This window comes from Triticum urartu, chromosome 6A, assembly GCF_056163025.1.
Source record: "Triticum urartu cultivar PI428250 chromosome 6A, HENAU_Tu73, whole genome shotgun sequence".
NCBI classification, from domain to species: domain Eukaryota; kingdom Viridiplantae; phylum Streptophyta; class Magnoliopsida; order Poales; family Poaceae; genus Triticum; species Triticum urartu.
Genome location: NC_141878.1, coordinates 50,268,670 through 50,284,991, shown reverse-complemented (window position 1 = coordinate 50,284,991; position 16,322 = coordinate 50,268,670). Strand labels below are relative to the sequence as shown.

The window sequence follows — 16,322 nt, the reverse complement described above, 5'->3', positions numbered from 1 at the left end:
AGTTGCGTGAAAGTGACTTTCGGCTTCTTACCTTTGTACTTGCGTCGGCCTTTGTTTTCTTTGGTTGTGCTTGCACCGGTCTTTGGATTTTCTTGTTGCCCCCCAGTCTTTGGCATCTTCATTGTAGCTTCGATGGAATTCTCGCCCTCAAGATTATGTTCATTATGCTTTTTAACAACTTTTTTATTTGAAAGCTTGATCCTATCACCTGCAGTTTTTACCTTCTCTTTAAATGAATCACCTTGAATCAGTCGATGCAAAAACCTTTTACCATCGGGACCAATTGGAAGACTCGTTATCTCTTGGTGTCTCAACAAATTTCAATCGTCCTTTATCAATGGCCGATTTAACTATTTGACGAAACATGTTGTAATCATTAATACTATGCTTGAATGAATCATTCAACTTACAATAAATTCGTCCTTGGATAGATGGCTTGACATGGTGATCAAGAATTCTAATGTAATTATTTTTCAACAACAAATCAAAGATTTGATCGCACATGTTTGAATCGAAGGTATACGTTTTGTTTTTTAGCCGATCTTGGTGTGCGAACGGCTTTGGAAGTAAGCAAACGAATGGTTCAGATTTAGGATCTCCCCATTCGGCTATGCATTGTGTTTTACAATCTATCTCCGATGTATTTGGATAAGATATTATATTAGCATCGGATTTCTCAAAAGAATTTGACCTTGGCTTTAACTTTCCGAAACGAAAATAGTTAGAATACACATGTCTCAATTGAGACCAAATGCAAGTCAAGTAAGAAACAAGCAAAGCTATCCAATTAGATATGAAATTTTGATAAAGCAGTGGTGGCCAAGCTGGGATGCAGGTGTCATCGGCCGATACTGCGGCGTACATGTTTTGGAACCTTGCCGTGAAAATTATGCTTCGGCTCGGTCGGAGCCCTTGTCGCCAACTAGCTAGCCATCTTGCAGGTGTCCTTGCCAACCTCTGTCCTCCCCTTCCGAACTCCGAGAAAACGCTTGCTCCAACTGTACCTTACATCACGGCCATTCTAGAAGGCATCATTTCCGAGTCCGCTTTGTTTGTCGATATGGCCGGGTGGCTGCTTGATATTGGGAGGTGGCCCTGGATCCGTTGGTGTGGCAGGCAACAATGACGATAACGATTCTTTCCGGCGTGTCCGAGAGGTTTACTGTATGGAAAAAGTAACTGGCGAACGTTCGCCAGGGAGCAAATGCCAACGGATGCCTAAACTACCGCACGATCTCAATCCTACTGTGCATATTGGGTAAATTTTTACACACAAAATTTAAGAAATGCTATGGCGGTTTTGCAAATAAAGCCACTTGGGTTTCCCCAATACACCGAAACTGCCATATGAACGTTCGCAAATGTCATCTCTTGTGGCGAACATTTCACCAAATATGCCAACCATTACTGTGCCTTGTTGCATCATCGTGGAGTCTGATCTCACGTGAGGAAGCCTTTAGGGTAATGATTACATGAGATGGATGGTCGGTTGTGGGTAAGTTTTTTTCCTTTCTAAAATGTTTGTCATTAGAGTCCGAGTGGTTTAGCTGCTGGCGCGAGTAGCCATTTTTGTGCATGGACCGGCATGGGTTCCCGCCGTCTATCGCGGCGAGGGTTTTGTCAATGGGCTTAGTTAAGACTTAGTCGACTGAGACTTAACCAGGTCTCTGTCGGCTGACATCATGTTGCATTTGTCATTGTGGGTTTTCGTTGTATGTATTGACTCACTGCCGGAGCTATGTACAAAACTGCAGGTGCCACGCCCCCGGCTTGGCTAGTTTTGTGAAGAACTTTTTTAGAGGGCTTGGATTGATTTTCTTTTGGTATTTAATCCCTTGGAAATTGGGTGCTTTGTCCTTGCCCCCCCTCCCCCCAAAAAAAATAATCACGATGTAGCTCCGCCACTGCATTGACTGTTTATTTGCCTTTTCACTGTGTGGGCTAGACATTTTGGGCTGGGCTTGTCCATCACATCTTGTTTATTATTATTATCATTTCACTAACGTCATTGATCGTCTGTTCCTTCTCTTCATCTCGCTTTCTCTTGTTGTCCTTTCATCCTTTCTTCCAAAAAATCAGTTGGCATTTTTAAGACACAAAAGGTAATCTTTGATGTAACAAAGAAATAAAAAGAACACAAAATGATGTGTGGTTGATGGATATGAAACTGTGTGCGACTGACTAGTGTTCAACCGTGTAACAGAGATAAAAGTAAGTTGCACTTGAACAACAATTAACTGTGCGTGATCGAGGACATGCAATTGCATGTGGCAACAATTAATTTTCCCCAGCTATGTACGGACGACATCTAGATGATTGAGTAATAAAATTATTTTTCACCCACAAAAATGTATATTTTATTTTGTTTATACTAAAAATGTAAACAGATAAAAAACATGTTTCACCGATCATGAAAACTCCTCATGAATACCAATTTGAATGTTCATGGGTTGGTTCACGGGTCATTAAGAAAATGTTCATCCAATTTCTTATAATAGTTTTTCACAAATAATAATATTTCATACAGACTTCAAATATGCTCCTCATCTATTTAAAACAAACTATGTGAAGTGCTCGTGTGCTTAAAATTTTTGATGTATCTTTTTAAAATTGTTAAACTTGCTTTGGCGGTAATATTGTTCGAACAATTTAAAAATCATGTTCTACATTGCGAGAAGTATGTTGATGTAGTTTGGAATTGTAAACATAACTCATTAGCATGATATACTCCCTTGTACTAAATTTGTTTTTTCTGTCAAATAAAATTTGTGAAAAATTTGTTATATTCCATGAAAAAGTTATTATATAAACCTGTTTTCGAGATAACTCCAATACATTATATACACGGGAAAAAACAGAAATATAAAGGAAAATCTGAACAAATGGGTTCAATATAATAGGAAATACAGTATAAAAATGAAAAAAAAGGAAAACCATAAAACGAACGAAAAAGAAAAGGCAAAGGGCAAAAAAGAAAGAAAACGCTGCATTCGGGAGGTAAAAAAGGAGTACCAGTTCCGCCTAATGCATTTTCGCCCCTGGTAGAGTACTACACCGGCCCGATTTTCATCTGGTTTTTTCCTTTCGTTCTTTCTGACCAGGAAGATCCCTCGTGGTGGTTGATGTCTTGGTTTCTTCCCTTTTTTCACTTATTTTTTTCTTTTTTTTCTTTCAGTTTTCTTTATTTCTTCACTAGTTTTCTCCAGGCTTATGTTTTTCCTTAATTTTTCACATTTTTTTTCTTTATTTCTTTCACCGTTTTCACTGTTTTTCTTTTTTTTTCTTCCACTTTCTTTGTTTCTTTATTGGTTTTCAGATTTTTTTTCCTTTTCGGCTTTCTTTGTTCTTCTTTTTGTCTCTTTTTTTTGTTTTCATCAGGGCTCTTATTTTTCTTTGTTTTTTCTCAGTTTTTTAATACATGGTCAATATTTTTAGTATACTCATTAAAAAAAATTAATGCATAATTAATATTTTAAAAATAAATCATTAACATTTTTTGAATATATGAAAAAAAATCTATACCAATTTCCAAATGCTTGATTAACGTTTTTCAAATACAAAATTAACATCTTCCTAATCTATGGTCAAAAAATTTCCATACACATTTATCATTTTTCAATTGCAAGATTAACTATTTTTAAATACATGGTCAACATTTTTGTATAAATTTTTTTATTTTTTATTAATATTTTCTTAATACATGTTTAACATATATTTAAATACCATATAAGACTTTTTTCTATACACATTTAACAGTTTTCAAATGTTTCATTAACATTTTGCAAAAATTTGATTAACATTTTTCAAATACATGTTCATTATTGTTCACACACATTGCATATTTTTGGTGTACATGAGAAACATTTTCTTTATACGCATTTAACATTTTCCAAATGCTTGAGTATCATTTTTATTCAAATGTTTTAACGTAAAGTAGTTGTTGTCATATACTCCCTCCGTCCCAAAATTCTTGTCTTAGATTTGTCTACATACGGATGTATCTAGTTATGTTTTAGTGTTAGATACATCCGTAACTAGACAAATCTAAGACAAGAATTTTGAGATGGAGGGAGTATTTATATAGGATATTCGGAAGTGTAAATGAAATCAAAAAATGTGAAAAAAAAATGAGGTCATGGCTAGATCACACTAGGTCTCGCTGTAAGCGAGACATGGCACGAAATATGTTAGTTAAGGGGTACCTTTTGCAAAGATTACTCCCACCTTCTCACGCTCTGAAAAGTTGCGCAGTTTGTACCAACCGGTGAGTTTTCTTTTAGATTCGTTTATTCAAAATGTTTTATCTATTGAACCGTGTATCCCAGTCGTGAACTATTTTCATCATTGGATTTCCCAAGTCAAGATCTTTGAAACTAGATCACATGTTACTATGTTTTGACCAACATTTTTTCACGAAAAAACAAAAGTAAAAAACCGGAGCCAGAACATGGTTGTTGTTTACCTTTTCCACTTTCCGAGAGACACAGTTGTGCTTCTCACAGAATCAAATATGTGCCTTCATGAGAAGAAAATATGTGCTTTTTGTGAAAGCAAAAAAGCAAGAATTTTTTTCACTTTCCGAGACGCACAATTGTGCTTCTCGCGGAAAAAAATATATGCTTCTCATGGATAAAAAATATATTTTTTCTTTCTGAGAGACACGATTGTGCTTCTAGCGAAAGCAAATTTGTACCTCCATGAAAGCAAATCCATTCTTATCATGAATGTAAAAATGCATCTTTTTTCTCTTTCCAAGACGCACAGACGTGCTTCTCGTGGAAGCAAAGGCGTGCCTCCACAAGTAGCAATTCTGCTTTTCTCGTGGAAGCAAATAAACACGTGATTTTTTAACTTCCCAAGGTGCACATCTGTGCTTCATGTGGAAGCAAAAAAACAACAGACACAAAAAATTATTAAGTTTTTTCCTACAAAACCTAAAAAAAATCAGACGAAAACCGAAAAGCCGAAAATACAGGGAAAAAACATCTTGAACCTTAAAACGCGTATCAAAAAAAGAAATAAATCCTGATGTGGCGGCGGCTGGACCTGGACGCGCCACTTGGTACGCTCTAAGCCCGCCAAAGTGACCCTTGCATGGCTGCCTCATGGGGTGTCCCTTAACTAGTTGCTCTCAGACATAGCACTGCCCTTGTACAGGACCTTCTATTAAGCGCACATGGCGCTTGGTGATCCCGCAAAGTGCAACCCCCGCCATCTTGCGTGCTTCTAGGCCAGCCCATGTGCTGGGAGGGCGCGCCCCTTCTTTTTTACTTTGTTTTTAAATTTATAGCTTCCTCTTTTTGATTTTTTTTTAAATTTTCGGGATTTCAAAAAAATGAACCTAAAAATGTTCATCAGTTTTATTCCTTTTCCAACATTTCAACAAATGTTCAAAAAAATGAAAAGTGTCCCTCGCATTAAAAAGATATTCGGAGTTAAAAAGAAATGTGAATTTGAAAAAATGTTCTTGGATTCGAATAATATTCACAGATTTGAAAATTGGCCAAAATGAAAAAATGTTCAACAATTTGAGAAAGGTTGATGAATTCAATAAGTCGCTCACAGATGTAAAAAAATTCCAAATAAAAAAATGCTCCAATTCAAAAGTTGTTTGCAAATTCAAAATTATTCATGAATTGAATATATTTTTTGTCAATTCTGAAAATGTTCACATATTCAAAAATTATTTCTAAAATTCCAATGAAATGTTCTTTAACTCAAAACAGTTCTCGTATTTAAAACTAGTCCACAAATTTAAAAAATTATCAAAGAGTTCAAAAAGTCACGATTGTAGGAATTTTTTAGGAATTAAAAAAGTTCATTAATTTTAGAAAATGCTTGTTATTTTGGAAAAACTTAATTAATTTCAGAAAAAATCAATATTGTTTTAAAAACGTAAATTTGAAAGTTTCTTCCCTCTTTTGAAAAGAGTTTACAAATTTTAAAAGTTGTTGATGAACTTGTAAAGAAACAGCATAGACTCAAAAAGTGAAAAGAAAAAAGCAAGAGAAAGACAACAAAGCAAAAAAAACATGGGCAGGGCTACGCGTTTGTTCGCTTTCTGCAGAGAGAGCTCCTTCCTTATTGCCATCTAGTTTAACTTGTGGGCACGCACATAGTATATGGGCCAGGCTAGTTGAGTTTTAAAAACAATAAATAACTAGTGGACTTGCGATCGTTGACTGCTGGCCGGTCTGGCAGCAGCCATTGACCGTTATTGACCACTAAGAGTTGATGGTTGAATTCTTCAAAGCTGGAAAAGGCCCACAACTGTTTTAAAAAAAGTTTATGAAATCTGGAAAAAAAGCTTGCAAATTTTAGAAAACTTCATGAATGTGAAACAAGTTCAAGTCTTGAAAAAGCTCACAAAGATGGAAAAAATCACGAATTTGAAAAAATATTCAGAAAATTTTGATAAAATCTTCGGAAAAATGGAAAAAATTGAGGAAAAGTTAGCAAATTTGGAAAAAGTTCTTGAATGTGCAAAAAGTGATAAATGAGAAAAAAAGAAAAAAGAAGAAAAAAAAGGCACCTGTAGAAAAACCTACGTGAGCCGGCCGATTGAGGTACCACTGTGGAGGGAGTGTCCACCGTTTTCAGAGTGCACCTTAACCGCTGCTTAAGGCACAAAATAGGAGTTGAGATCCCCGAACTTGTGTTGGGAATAGGATCCTGACTGTTGTACAGGAGCTGCGATTTCCAGTATATGTTGGCCTTCGATTATTTCAGGCCAAAAAATAGAGAAATTCCTTGTCTTCAGTCACAAGGAGTGAATGTGGCCCAAGCATGCAAATAGCACAGCCTCTGCGACAAGGGCTAGCCCATTTCAAGAGTTTTTTTTTTCATACAGAGGCGGCTTTGAAGACAACCCAGCAAGACAGTCAACCGCACGAGTCTGCGATTTTCTTTTGCGTGACAGCTATTTCTTGCTTTTAGCGAGATGATATCTTTGCCTCGCTGAAGATTTTCCTCCCCTGGCATTGTATTGGGGCAGACCATTCTGGCACACGCAGTATGTAAAACAAGCAAAGAAAATGTGCTCTAGGTAGTTCGCACGCTGCGCTAGCCACTCTACCTAAGTTCAACTCAGGGATACAAACAAGTGATGTGTCCTACTTAAGGCTATTTGAGCCGTTTTCTCTGTATTTTTTCTTTTTTTGTTCTTTGTTTTTCTTTCATTCTTTTTTGCGTTTTGTTTCTTTGTTTTCTATTTTCTTTTTAGCTTCTTTTTTTGTTTCTATTTGTTTTTTCCGATGTTTGTTTTCGTTTTCACTCTATATTTTTGTATATGTCAAAAACATTAATAAGTGATCAACATTTTTTGTATACACATTCAACATTGTCCGAATGCTTATTCAACCTTTTTCAAATACTTGTTCAAAACTTTAATAATTATTCAAAAAATCAAATTCTTTTTCAACATTTTTCAAATACTTATTCAACATTTTTCAAATACTTATTCAACAGTTTTCAAACACTCGGTCAAAAATTTCTTGTACTTGTTCAACATTTTCAAATACTTGTTCAATATTTTAATATTATTTGACATTTTTCAAATACTTGGTCAACATCTTTCAAATACTCATGCAACATTTTTTTAATACTTATTCAAAAAATTTCAAATACTCGGTTATCATTTTCTAATACTTATTCAACAATTTTTAAATACTCATTCAACATTTTTAATACTTACTCGACATTTTTAAATACTTGTTCAATATTTTTCAAATACTCGTTCAACATGTTTAATACTTATTCATCCTGTCTTTCAAATATTTCTTCAAGATTTTTCCAATATGTTTTTGAAGAGTGTTTTAAATATGTAGAATATTTTTAAAAGTATAAGAAAAAGTAAAAAAAAAGATGCAGCAAAAATGCGAGAACAGAAAACAGAAAGTAAAACAAAAATAAACAGGCTGTGGCCTCCCACGGGGATGGGTCGGCCTATCTGAAGCAGCCCGGACGCGAGGCTTCCCCCTTGTCTCGCTTAAAGCGAGACGAGAGGCGAAATCACTAATTAAGAAGTACTCGTTGCAAAGAACACTTCACTTTCCCAGATCGCGACAAGTGGCGCACATGCAGCACGCCACTTGTTGCAACTTCGGAGTTTTCCCTTTTTCGTAGATCCGTTTATTCAAAACGTTTTATCTCTTAAACCGTGCGTCCAAATCTCGAACCGTTTTCACCATTGGATTCCTCGCGTCGAGATCTTCAAAACTAGATCCTATGTTGATAGATTTTGACGAACTTTTTTTTTCATGAAAAAACCGGACGAAAAAAACCGGGCAAAAAACCGAACCGGGAGCACGGTTTTTTTCCCTTTTCGAAAGAGGCACGTCCGTGCCTCTCGCGAAATCACAACCGTGCCTCTCGTGGAAGCAAAATCGTGACTCGTGGAAGGAAAAAAACAGAAAACGTGTTTTTTTCCGTTTTCAAGAGGCACGACCGTGACTCTCGCGAAAGCACAACGGTGCCTCTCGCGGAAGCAAAACCGTGACTCTCGTGAAAGAAAAAAAAATAGAAAACGCGTATTTTTTCCCTTTCCGAGAGGCACGGCCGTGACTTTCGCGTAAGCACAATCATGCCTCTCGCGGAAGCAAAACCGTGACTCTCGCGAAAGAAAAAAAAACAGAAAACGCGTTTTGTTTTTCCCTTTCCGAGAGGCACGGCCGTGACTCTCGCAAAAGCACAACGGTGCCTCTCGCGGAAGAAAAACCGTGACTCTCGCAAAAGAAAAAAAAACAAAAATCACGTTTTTTTTTGTTTCCAAAAGGCACGGCCGTGACTCTCGATAAAGCACAACCGTGCCTCTCGCGGAAGAAAAACCGTGACTTTTGCGAAAGGGAAAAAACGCGATTTTTCGCGCAATTTTTTTTTTTGAAATTTTTTTGATCGAAAAGCTAAGAAAGACCGGGGGAAAACCAAAACATTAAAAAAACCCGGGAAAAAACCGTTTAAAAAGCCGAAAACGCGTGTGGAAAAATAAAAAAATAAAATCCGAAGGGAGCGTCCAGAGCGCGACACGTGGCGAATGGCTGAGAGCGCGTTAAGTGACGCTGATCGTTGCGAAGCTCCTGAAGGAGCGCTCGTTAACTAGTTGCTCCCGACGAGAGGTCTTACTCGACGCATGTGAGCGTCGAAATGAGGTCCTTTCGCTTCTTCCTGGCCCGCTAACGTGGACTCCTTCGAAGGGTGATTCGAACACTCATGTGGCTGTTTCCACAATGTTTTGGGAATGTGAACGTGCTGTCTTCTGAACCAAATTATGGTTGTTTCATGACTATTTCCCGAACCAAAAACGCTCCTGTTTCTACCACTTAACGTGCAATTTTTGTAGAGAAAGAAGGAATCAGTAATTTTTAATACAATAAATTGTATAAAAAGTGACTGTTTGTACCAATTGTTTGCTGACTGTTTCAGGTGTTGCCTTGTTCTGAATTTGTTAAATATTTGTAGAAAAATTGACTTATTCTTAATTTGCAACAAGATATTTTGTAGTATACTGAAGAGAAATTTGAATCAACAAAAAATATTGTTCAGTGATAAAAGTTGCCCAGAGGCATGGTATAATCTAGTTTTTGTTGAACAATATTCAGAGACAAAAAGTATCCGTAAAAACATTGTTTTGCCACAATTAGCAGCAAAAATGGAGTAGATGTTGTAAAAAAAAACAAGTTTCACTGGTGGGCAGATATTTGTTCGCTCTGTTTGCATTTGAAATTCTAATCCACTTGTAAATCTGTTCATCCATCTCTGTCTGAACCTGTAATTTTATATTAATGTGGTAAAAACGTAATCAGGGCAAAGAAAACAGTATGGCAATACTAGATTTCTTGTAATATTAGCGAAAGTAGGTTAATGTATCATTACAAATGTTGAAATTCCAAGGACAAAAAATTCCTTCTTGAGATTCATTTGAATATGTGGAATCCCTGATGAATATAAAGAAAATAAATAAATTTAGGCCCCAAAAACATAACAGACAGGAAAAATAGTATAATAAAACTAGAAGAAGCTTTATTGCCACTGGGTAAAAAAAACTTGGGCTAAAAGAAACTAAATATACATCATTGCATATTCTTGTAAAAATATGCTGAATAATATATAAGTACACATTGAACATTTTTGTGATATATGCTGAACAATATTTAAATACACATTAAAAAATTTGTGATATATGCTGAACAATACTTAAATATGCATTGAACATTTTTGTGATATACACTTAAAAATATTTAAAATACACATTGAACATTTTTATGATATACGCTGAACAATTTTCAAATACACACTAAACATTTAGTTACATATGGTGAACAATTTTTAAATACACAATAAACATTTTATTATAATACATTGGACATTTCCTTAAAATATACCGTGAATGTTTTCTTAAATGTGTGATGAACATTTTGATAAATACATGGGGTGTGCTCTTGTACAATACACAAAAAAGAGACAAAAAGACAATTGAACAGAAGAAAAAACAAAAGAAAAAACCAGGGCCGACTTCACTACCTCGGTGGCCGCAACGACAATGATTCCTCATCATCGCGGAGCATCGTCATGGCGGATGAGAGGGCAGCCAGGCCGCCGGCGCAACATGGCGTGTCGCACGGTGTTCGCCAAATCCTACGAGGCGTCGGCCCGGGTCCACGCAAACCTCGACCTCCTGAAGGCCTGGGACCGTGAGCGACCCATGACCACCATGGAGATGGCCGTGTGCCTTTGGGAGGGGCACGGTCAAGGATCCCAGGCCAGGTTCGGCTCGGCCGCAGCAGCCCTCCGCACGATGCGGGAGGAAGCAGATCGGTTCCTCTGCGAGCGCCAGGCGGCGATCAGGCAAGGCGGCGGCTCCCCCGCTCCCTTCCGCAGCTTGAAGGACCACTCCGACGACGTCGATTGAGGTGCCACCGATGAACGATATTTTTGCGCTCATGTGTGCCACCATTGTTTAATAGGGATAATCCTAGAATTTTCGAGAGAACACTCTGATATCAATACTAATGACTAATGAATGCAAGAAATTACAAAAAATTTTGTTTAATGTGTTTCCACACGAAATGGGCTCAAATAGGGAAGAATATCATCATATAGGAGGAAACAAGAAAGTGTGGAGAAGAAGGCAAGTCAATTGAAGGTGTAACATGCTATATATCAATTGAAGATGTCGTCTATTTGCCCGACCCAAACAGACAGAATCCGGACAAAATGTATATCCATTTGAGGTTGTGCGTTGTGGTTGGCTTTTAGGTGCAGAAATTATCATAAAGTGACCAAGTAGGTCCCACTTCATTTCTTTGACGGAGCAGGCTGCAGCTGTATACAGGTTTTTTCAGAATTTTTCGTACGTCAACCTAGCAGAAAGGCAACACATCTATGGAGAAACGGTGCAATTGTACAATAAGATGGAAAATAAAGATAATTATGTGATTGATTATGCATGATAAAATATGTTTGTGGACATCACGCATAATCCATTCACTCACAATTGCTAGGGTGGCATCTCAGTATCTCACTCTTAAACCATGTAAGTTACGCGCAACCAATGTCATGGAGTGGAAATGAGAAGATTGCCTTTCGTCAACTCTTGTGATCGATGAACAGGCAGTTCAGTGTGCCATTCAAAGGCACATGTTTCTGAACAAACCGAGCAAGGAATTCCGTCGTGCAAAGGACGACCGGTCGTCACCTGTGCTTCCATCGGTACCTAGAAGACGGGGAGTGGACAGCGCCGGTGCCGGTGCGGGTGCGACGACCCTGCTGCTGCTTCTCGTAGCCTCTCGCCGGCGCCTTACCATGTCCATGGCGGCGACGACCGGTGGTATTCTTACCCCCATCGCTCTCCATGTCCGTGTCCGTCTCCGTCATCATCTCTCCAAAGCAGGCGGCGGCATCCACCGGCAGCTCCTCAAATGAATCGGCTTCTTCTCCGTCATCATCCGCCCGTCCATTGAAGAAAGAATACCACGGTGAACTGCGGAGAGGACTAGGAGTAGGCAGAACAAGCCTATGGTCCCTCTGTCGCGTGGCCCACACAAACATCTCCTTCCAGCTCGCCGCCGGCAGGTCGTCGTCGGAATCGATGTCGCAGAGGAGCGACCACCACAGCGTGTTCCCCGGCAGCGCCTTGTACCTGGGCAGCCAGAGCTGGCGGTCCCGGTCGGCCACGAAGCGCCGCAGCTCGGTGCAGGTGCTCTCCACGCTCGCGAGGTCCTTCCCGTCGGCGAGCCTCTCCAGGATCGCCACCATGGCGTCGCCTGGGAGGGACGTGAGGGTGGGGGCTCGCGGCGCTCGCCCCGGCACCACGCCGTGCTCACGGCATATATCTGACAGGATACGATGGCAGAACCCGTCGGTGACCGACCTCCAGAGCGTGGCCGTCCGGGAGCCGTCGCTCCGCAGCAGCTTGCGCCCCGTGTCGTCAAGACCGCCGGACAGGAGCGGCGCGAGGGAGAGCGCGTCCAGGCACACCCAGTACGTGCGGATCCGGACAGAGCAGACCTGCAGGTAGAAGATGACGTGCCGCCCGTTGGTGCACACCCTCAGCGCGGCGCCGTCCATGTCGTGCCGGGGTAGCAGCTGCGGTGCGGTGTACTCCAGGGACAGGGTCGAGGCCGTCGCGCCCACCTCTGTCGGAAGCCGGCAGGTAGACGACGGATCCCCGCTGTTGCGGCGGGCCACGATGAAGCCCGACTCGAGGAAGGCGGCGTGGACCACGATCACTAGACGACCCAGGAGGCGCTCGGCGTCCCACTGGCTGGCGTCCACTACTCCGTGGAGGGGAGAGACCTTCGACCCCATGGCTGGCGACGAGCACGAGGTGAGGTCAGGTGATCCCTTTGATGATTGTTTGAAGAGGAGAGGTCTGGTGAGTTTTCAATGGCAAGAGCTAAGCTGGTTTGGCGAAGCCCATTGCAACGAGACACAACAAGTCCCCATCCGACTTCTTGGAAATTTCACCGCTGGTTTTTTTTTTGCGAATATGTATTGTTGCGTATCTTTGCATTGATAGGTAGAAGAGAGAGTCACAAGGGGCAGCCCCAGAGGACGTGCGCTAGCAGGCGTCCCATGGAGTGCAAGTGAGCATGATGGGGAGGTTGCTCAGCCTCGCTACAAGCGATTACATTATGGGGATAATTAACTCTAAGCCATTGGCACCGGCGCGAGCCCAAAGCCGAGCCTCGTCACGGATAGTGCGCTACAGATCATCGCTTGAAGGTTGGGCGTTGTCGAATACCGCGGCGTTGCGGTGCTTCCATAGGGACCAGGCCACTAGGGCAATGAGGGAATTAGCACCCTTGCGGAGGCTGGCTGGGGTGGCGTTGGTGGTGGCAGCCCACCAGGTGTAGAAGCTCGCAGAGGCAGCGGGAGGGGAGGCTGGTAGTCTGCACCAAGAGAGGATCTCATGCCATGTGATTCGAGAGAAGGCACACTGGACCAGGATGTGGTCGATGGTCTCAGGCTCCTGGCAGCAGAATTTGCATAGTGGATCATGCGGGAGTCCATGGCAAGCGCGCCGCTCGGCGGTCCAGCAACGATCCATGGAGGCGAGCCAGAGGAAGAATTTGGCGTTGGTCGGAGCCCAGCATCGCCAGAGGAGGCGCCAAAACGGGGAGCCCGTCGATCCAGCAAACAGGGCTTTGTAGGCCGAGCCAGCACTATAAGTGCAGTTGGCCGTCCACTTCCAGATGATCTTGTTGGGGCCGGTGGTCCGTTGCACACACTGCAGTTGTCGCCATAGATCAACATATTGAACAACAGCGGCCGGGCTCAAGGAGCCATGGATGTCGCGGATCCAGAGGTTGTCTTGTAGGGCGTCGGAGACGAGCTGCGCGCGCCGCCGTCTACGCGGGACGAGAGGGAGCAGTGCCGGGGCGATCTCGCCGATGGATGATCCCTCGATCCAGTGATCGCACCAGAAGCGGCAAGACTTGCCGTCACCAATGGTCCAGGAAGTGGAGGCCCGAAAGAATTGCTGGACCTCCTCGTCATGCAGAAGCAGAAGGTGACTCCATGGACACGATGGGTCTGTGGCCTACAACCACAGCCATCGGGTGCGGAGAGCGATACCAGTGCGGTGTATGTCGCGCACGGCGAGGCCCCTGAGCTCGAGCGGCCGCGGCAGTTTAGGCCAGCTGACGAATCAGCAGCCAGTCTTAGCATCCTTGCGTCCGTGCCAGAGGAAGTCATGAATAATCGTGGTGATCTTCTTGAGCACAGAGGGGTTCAGACTCATGGCGAGGAGGAGGTGCACCGGCATGGCCGTGAGCACATGACGCACCAAGGCCAGCCGCTCACCACGGGAAAGAAGGGTAGCTTTCCACGTTGCAAGCTTCTGCAAGCCGCTTGACTAGGGGCATGAGTGCCGACGTGTGGCACTTGCGGATGGATAGCGGCAGCCCGAGGTAAGGGATGGGAAAGGCGGAGACAGCGCACGAAAGCTCAATGGTGATCGCGGCGGCCACCTCATTGCTGCATTGGATGGCGACGGCGGAGCACTTGGAGAAGTTGGTGCGCAAGCCGGATGCATCCCCAAAGACACGTAGTAGCTCCCGGATGGAGGCTAGCTCAGGGGAGGGTCGGGGTGGCACAAGATGACGACATCGTCGGCAAAGAGAGAGATGCTCGAGGCGGCGTGCCGGGTGGTCAGCCGCTGCAGAATGCCCACGAAAACGGCGTGTTGTAGCAGTGAGTTGAGCGAGTCGATGACGATTGCGAAGAGCATGCGAGAGATGGGGTCGCCTTGACGAAGCCCACAGGCGTGATCCACTGGTGGCCCAGGATTGCCGTTGATGAGGACGCGCATGGAGGCCGTGGACGTGAGGATGGAGATCCACTCACACCAACACCGACCAAAGCCAAGGTGGGCCAAGGTCTCCAGCAGGAAGGACCAGTCAACGGTGTCGAATGCCTTCACGATGTCGAGCTTGAGGAGGATGCGCGGGGCCTTGATGTTGTGGAGAAACCTCGCCGTCTGCTGCACAAGGAGAAAGTTATCGTGCACACATCTGCAGCGATGAACGCACTCTGATTCGTAGAGACGATTTCTCGCATCCGTGGAGCGAGCCGTAGGGCAAGGACCTTGGCGAAAAGCTTGGCGAAGATGTGGATCAAGATGATGGGCCGGTAATCAGAAAGCGCGGCCGCATCGGGTTTCTTGGGAAGGAGGGTGAGAAGGGCTTCATTAAGCTTATGGAAGACATGGCCGTTCATGTGGTATAGCTTGTCGAAGGCCGCGCAGATGTCTATTTTGATGATGGGCCAGCAGGCGCGGAGAGACTCGAAGGTGAAGCCATCGGGTCCGGGTGCCTTGCTAGATGGCAGTTGCTTGATCGCCACCGAGATCTCCTGCTCGGTGAAAGGCACCTCAAGCTCCGACAGGTCAAAGCGCCTAGCGTTGAAGAGGTCAAGTCACAAGGAGTGGGCGCGCACAGGCGCAGAGCCGATGATGGCGGAGAAGTTCTCAAAAGCAGCCTGGGACATAGCATCACCGTCGGAGATAATGCCATCACGGGTCTGAAGGCTGAAGATGCGGTTCTTCTAGCTGCGGTGGACAGCATGGATCTTGTAAAAGGTAGTGTTGGTGTCACCCTCGCGCAACCAACAGAAATGAGCCCGCTCGCGCGCAATAGATCTCTCGAGCGAAGCAAGGCCCAGGTAGATTCGCTTGAGCTCGCGGCGCAACCAGGCCTCTGCCGGCGAGAGGGGGCGCAGGTCTTGGGCCGCGTCCAGACGGAATATGATCTCTTGCGCCATGGACAACTGGGAAGAAATATGGCCAATCGAGCGTGAACCCCAGCCCTGAAGGCGTCGCGCCGTGACATGAAAGCAGGCGTAGAGCCGTCGGAATGGGTCGGAGTCGGGCGGGACATATTGCCAGGCGTCCTGGATAGTTTGTGTGAACCATCGAGCTTGATCCAGAACCGTTCAAAGTGGAAACGCCATTTCCCCGGAGCATGCAGAGTGCAATCAATGACTAAGGGGCAATGATCAGAGGCAGCAGAGGCGAGGCAGCGGAGAAGGTGTCGCGGATGGTCCGTGTCCCAGGAGGGGGTGTAGAGAACGCGATCGTTGCGAACGAGGGTGGGGTTCTGCTGCTCGCTGGACCAAGTATAGCGCCGACCGTGCAAGTAGATGTCGCGTAGGCCGTGGTCAGTGATGAAGCGCAGAAAATAGCTGGCCGTGCGATGATTGATCCGGCCGTTGTTTTTGTCCGCAGATGAGGTGACCATGTTGAAGTCGCCCCCGATTAGCCAAGGCCTGGCCATAGTAGCTCTAAGGTCCTGCAGCTCAGCGAGGAAGGCCAACTTGTCATCGTC

General features: G+C 43.6%; 1 protein-coding gene across 1 annotated transcript; it reads right to left on the bottom strand.

Moving 5' to 3' along the window:
• Positions 1 to 11,425: 11,425 nt before the first annotated feature.
• LOC147963826 (putative F-box protein At1g23770) lies at positions 11,426 to 13,115 on the bottom strand. The gene has a single exon (XM_087528454.1). The coding sequence runs from the start codon at positions 12,802 to 12,804 to the stop codon at positions 11,689 to 11,691; it is 1,116 nt and encodes a 371-aa protein (XP_087384580.1). The 5' UTR covers positions 12,805 to 13,115; the 3' UTR covers positions 11,426 to 11,688.
• Positions 13,116 to 16,322: the final 3,207 nt, after the last annotated feature.

What these genes read in the sequence shown, in the direction of transcription:
- LOC147963826 (XM_087528454.1), bottom strand. Translation starts at nt 12,804, where the DNA reads ATGGGGTCGAAGGTCTCTCCCCTCCACGGAGTAGTGGACGCCAGCCAG.